Below are 4,589 nucleotides of genomic sequence, written 5' to 3' on the forward strand. Positions count from 1 at the left end.
GACGCTTATGACGCTACTGCTACGCTCCCAGGTTACGGGAAGTGCAGTGCAAGGTAAATTCAGGGCGAAGATGATATCGGTCAAATCTTGTCCGTGCATGCGCTGCTGTGTCCTACGATGGCAAGTTTCCTGACAAACGGCACATGTGCATATCACCTGTTCCATTTCCTTCTCCCTATCTCTTCGCGCGGCCATCGGTTACCTCTGGGATGAAATTATTTGCTTCTTTTTTCTCACTGATATACATCTGGTTTTTCCCAGGATTATATGGTCCCATGCCTCTTGCGCACTTATGGCGGATGTAATCGTCATAGATACGATAGCCAGAATATGGTCTATTTCCCAAGAGATAAGTCGTGTCTATCCTTAGCGCTGACACATATTGAGAAGCACGGCACATCCATCACCGGCATTGAAGCAGGCACATCAGTGGCGGGCACACAGAGAACTCTTGCTGCTGTTCGCTACTCAGCACGAGCATGATCGCAATTGCCTGCATTTTTGGGGCGTCCCTGCTTGGTAAGTCTGCTCGGTGCGACGTTTTTACCTATTGTTTCTTTTTCACCATTGCTAACTTACTAATACGTGGATTCCAGTAACCGCAGAAAGCCGAAGCGCGCCTGCCTTCTGTCCCACTTATAAGTCATAACTTTTGGATTTCAGGACGTTCTTATTGAAGAAAGTGTTATTATATCTGTACTCGATGCGCCTTCTAAGGAAGGGTTATGACATCACTTTTGCGCACTTCGAAATATGTGTATTATTCACGGCCCGGCCCAACAGTAACAGGCACAACTACAGTGCCGGAAAAATGAAACTCGCGACCACATATAACGGATATACAAAAGCTTTAGAAAAGGGATATGCTAAGAAAATAAATTGTATATGCAGTATTCATACATTCATTAGTGCTTTTAAGAGAGCGAAGGTACAAAGTAAAGCGAGAAATTAAAAAAAAAACCGTGGCGCATAAGAACTGCCTACGAAACAGACGCACAACGTGTAAAGTCGAGGGACCCCGCATCTGAACTTATATCGAAATATTTAAAGAGGGGCATGTGTAACGGAAAAAGCCCACCTAAAAAAAATATGTGGACCAAGCAGTTTGATGCAACACCAAATGACGGCAGCTTTAAGAACAAGCGCCGACTATAGGAAAGGAGAACACACTTAGCGACGCTTCACAGCGTATTTTACACCAAGAGAGCAAACATTTACGGAACGCTGCGATACCGTGTTTAGCATGCTTTAAATAAGTGCGTATGCAATGAGTTCGCGCACTGAATAAGGAATTATAAAACGAAATATGCATAAAACATATTATGTATTAACATATGTTTACTGCATATTCACGAAATGAAGCAATTGCACGTCATATCTATGTCGCAATGTACATCCCAAGTATTTAATGTCTATTACACGAGATACTCGAGTACAGCGATTGCTTCGGAGCGGAGCGCCCAGTCTTAAATCTCCTACAGTCGTGATTGACATCAAGACTGTATAGATTAACTAGTTACTTCAGAATTGCTAAAATTACGTAGGTTACGTTATGCTACATTAGGTGATACGTGCGGCCGAACAATTGTTCACATGTATACGCTATATGAGGGGGCAGAGTTTAGGGCTTTTACGTTCTTGACGACATAAAAGACCGTAGGGGAGTTACTAACTAGCTCATTAACTTAGTTTTAGCTTTGCTTTCATCGACACACTTTTATCTCGTATTTTCCACTTCTAAAGTTATCTCTAGCGCAAAGTTCGCGAAAGAACTTGGAGGACGCTTGAGCTTGGCCTTTAATAGTAGAACGCGATAGCGCAACCGGGCCCCGTGCGCACCGCCTTCCCAATTGCTAGCCTGCCTTCGGTTCTCGGTGGAAGCCTCAACCATGCCTTAAGGAAAGGAGCGTCTGTACGCGTAACATTGGCCTTTTCAAACTATCCTAGAATACTTGCTTGCTCGCTTGCTTGCCCTTCATTATTGGCTCTTACCCACTATACGGGGGATTGGCCATGAAACCGGCAGTTAATATAAGTCGGGAAATTTAGAATTTAGACGAAGGAAAATGAACTAATCGGCCGTGTAGGGTATATAGAAAAATTGAAGAATTATTAGTTTATGTACTAATAAAAATAGGAATGTGCCAATCATATGGAATACAGTGAATTAGCCCGAGAAAGTCGGATGTACCAAATTTTGAGAAAAATTAACAAGGAATTCTTCTTGTGTCCCTAAGAAATTCGCATGCGGCTAAAAAAGTTCCTTTTGCTGTGTCCCAGAGAAGATGCACCAAGGGACAGAATGTTTTCAGAGTTAGCAGTAATTCTTAATTTTCTGAATAACATTTCGAAATGTTTTTTCCTGAGGTTAGTGAAACGACGGCAAGTAAGTAAGAAGTGACCGATGTTTTCAGGTTCTTGGCAGTGAAAGCATAGAGGAGATGGCACCAGATCAGACCTGTATAAATAAAAATTAAGAGGAGGTATACGGCATCGAAATTTTGTAAAAGATACTTCGAATTTGCGCGTGGGACACCATTTATTATCCCAAGCAAAAGAAAGATGACCATATTATTGAACTGGTAATTTAGTTTTCATGGAATCTTGAAGTAAACAGTATTAGCGGAATCTAGATTCAGTAATAAAAGCTGTATCAAGCACAACGGTCATCACAGGACCACCTAGAGACCACCGTGCGAGAGTATCAGCCATCTCGTTTAAAAATGTGCCACGATGACCTGGTACCCATATCAAGCGCACAGTACAGAAGTTTTTAGGGATTAATGAAGTGAAGGCATTCAGAATAGAAGACTCGGAAGGAGAAGCCGAATGGAGAGATCTGCATACGGACAGCGAATCAGTAATTACTGCAACTGCCGAATCATTTACTGAAAGTTTTCGAAGGGCTAAAATAATTGCTAGGAGCTCAGCTTCGAATATTGGGTATAATCCGGGAGACGCAATGAGAATGACCAAGATAAGGCCTCTGAGAAAATGCCTACTCCCGCTTTCTCTTCACACATGGATGCATCAGTAGCATTGACATTATCAATTCCCAACTGAAGTAAATGGTCTTCTAATAAACCTATGAAATATCTATAGAAGGTAGAAATTTGGAATTAGACGGGAATATATCATCAAATTCAATTTTCGCTGAGGCTAATGATTTATTTGAAATTATGTAGCGTATGTCAACATATAAAGGTTCCAGCTAGTCTTGGACAAACAAAATTTGAGGTTTATATACCCGAAACCGAGGCTCATTAAAAAATGCTCTCGATTCAGAAATGAATACAAACTGCAATCGGCTTAGAGAAGATGTGCAAAATTTTAAATGTGTTTTCACGGTAAGAATGCGGAATCTGCAAGCTAAAGTGGGGATTCCGGCTTCTTGATATAAAACACTGTTTGCAGTAAATTTCGGTACCCCTGGACAACAACGAATAGCATCTCGCTCTAAAAGAACCAAGGGAAAAATTGTATATGCAGGACCCCCGGAGAATAAAATGCAACCAAATTTTAAAATCGGACGAACGTACATACTGTAAATCATAGTTAGATTGTCCCTACGTAGGCCAGAGTGGTGTCGACCAAGTTTACGAATCATTCCAAGAGCGCGTGTTGCCTTAGATTTAACATGCTCAATGTGATTTCGCCAGCTTAGTTTTTCATCATAAAGTACACCTAAATATTTAACGCAGTCATTTTGGGGAATTATTTCTTGACGATACTGTAGTGAAATGCTAATAGGAGCATTCAAAGGAAAAACAATCACCTAACATTTGCTAACATTCATGGTCATTTGAATCTCTTCAAACAATAACCCTAAAGTTTCTTAATATGATTGTAATGTTGCATGCAATGCATGAATATCAGATGCAGAAGAGAAGAACGCTATGTCATCTGCGTATACATAAACTTGAACGTTATTGTGCAACGGAACTGAGCTTAATAACACATTAAATAAAACAGGAGGGAGAACGGAACCTTGAGGCATTCCTCTGGACTGATTATATTTTGGGTAAGATAAGCCGCGCTGAGAACAATAAAATTTTCTATCCTTTAGAAACTGGCACACATTGGCACGCACTACAACTTTGTAATGTAAACACCTGCCCTGAAGTGAATTAAAAAGTCAATTAACGAGCTTTGTTAATTAGTCCAACCAGTGTCATTTTAACTGCGGCAAAGTATTTCCGCCTGGACGTGGAGTCAGTGTGCGAAAACGACAGGAGCCTTACTGTCATAGGAATTTTATAAAAAATCTGTATTTTTTATTTAAAAAGACACCCTGTATATGATACCTGGGAAATCTGGTAGCATCAATGCTTTCGAAATAACCAATTTGGTTTTTAGAACAAATAAGTGTAGAAGATGAAGAATTCTCATCTAGAACGTGTTTCATTTCCATCATATCATGGATACAATGATGGATATGATGGTGCGAGTGCATACAACGGTCTTTTCTCAAATTCCGCTAATCGAAGTTGAAGGTCTGATGCCAGCCTTAAGATGTCGCAGTCAAAATTTTCACAACTTTCGACGTCGCTTTCTAGATCTTCAAGAGGATATAGTGTCATGAATCTGGC

At 40.6% G+C, this 4,589-nt stretch overlaps 1 protein-coding gene across 1 annotated transcript in view; it reads left to right on the forward strand.

Moving 5' to 3' along the window:
• Nucleotides 1-393: 393 nt before the first annotated feature.
• Nucleotides 394-4,589, forward strand: part of LOC119387424 (uncharacterized) — a 5,615-nt gene continuing 1,419 nt past the window's right edge. Inside the window, exon 1 of the mRNA XM_049412078.1 lies at nucleotides 394-519. Coding sequence (XP_049268035.1) covers nucleotides 480-519 — 40 coding nt within the window. The 5' untranslated portion in view covers nucleotides 394-479. The remainder of the gene's footprint in view (nucleotides 520-4,589) is intronic.

This window comes from Rhipicephalus sanguineus, chromosome 1, assembly GCF_013339695.2.
Source record: "Rhipicephalus sanguineus isolate Rsan-2018 chromosome 1, BIME_Rsan_1.4, whole genome shotgun sequence".
Classification (NCBI taxonomy): domain Eukaryota; kingdom Metazoa; phylum Arthropoda; class Arachnida; order Ixodida; family Ixodidae; genus Rhipicephalus; species Rhipicephalus sanguineus.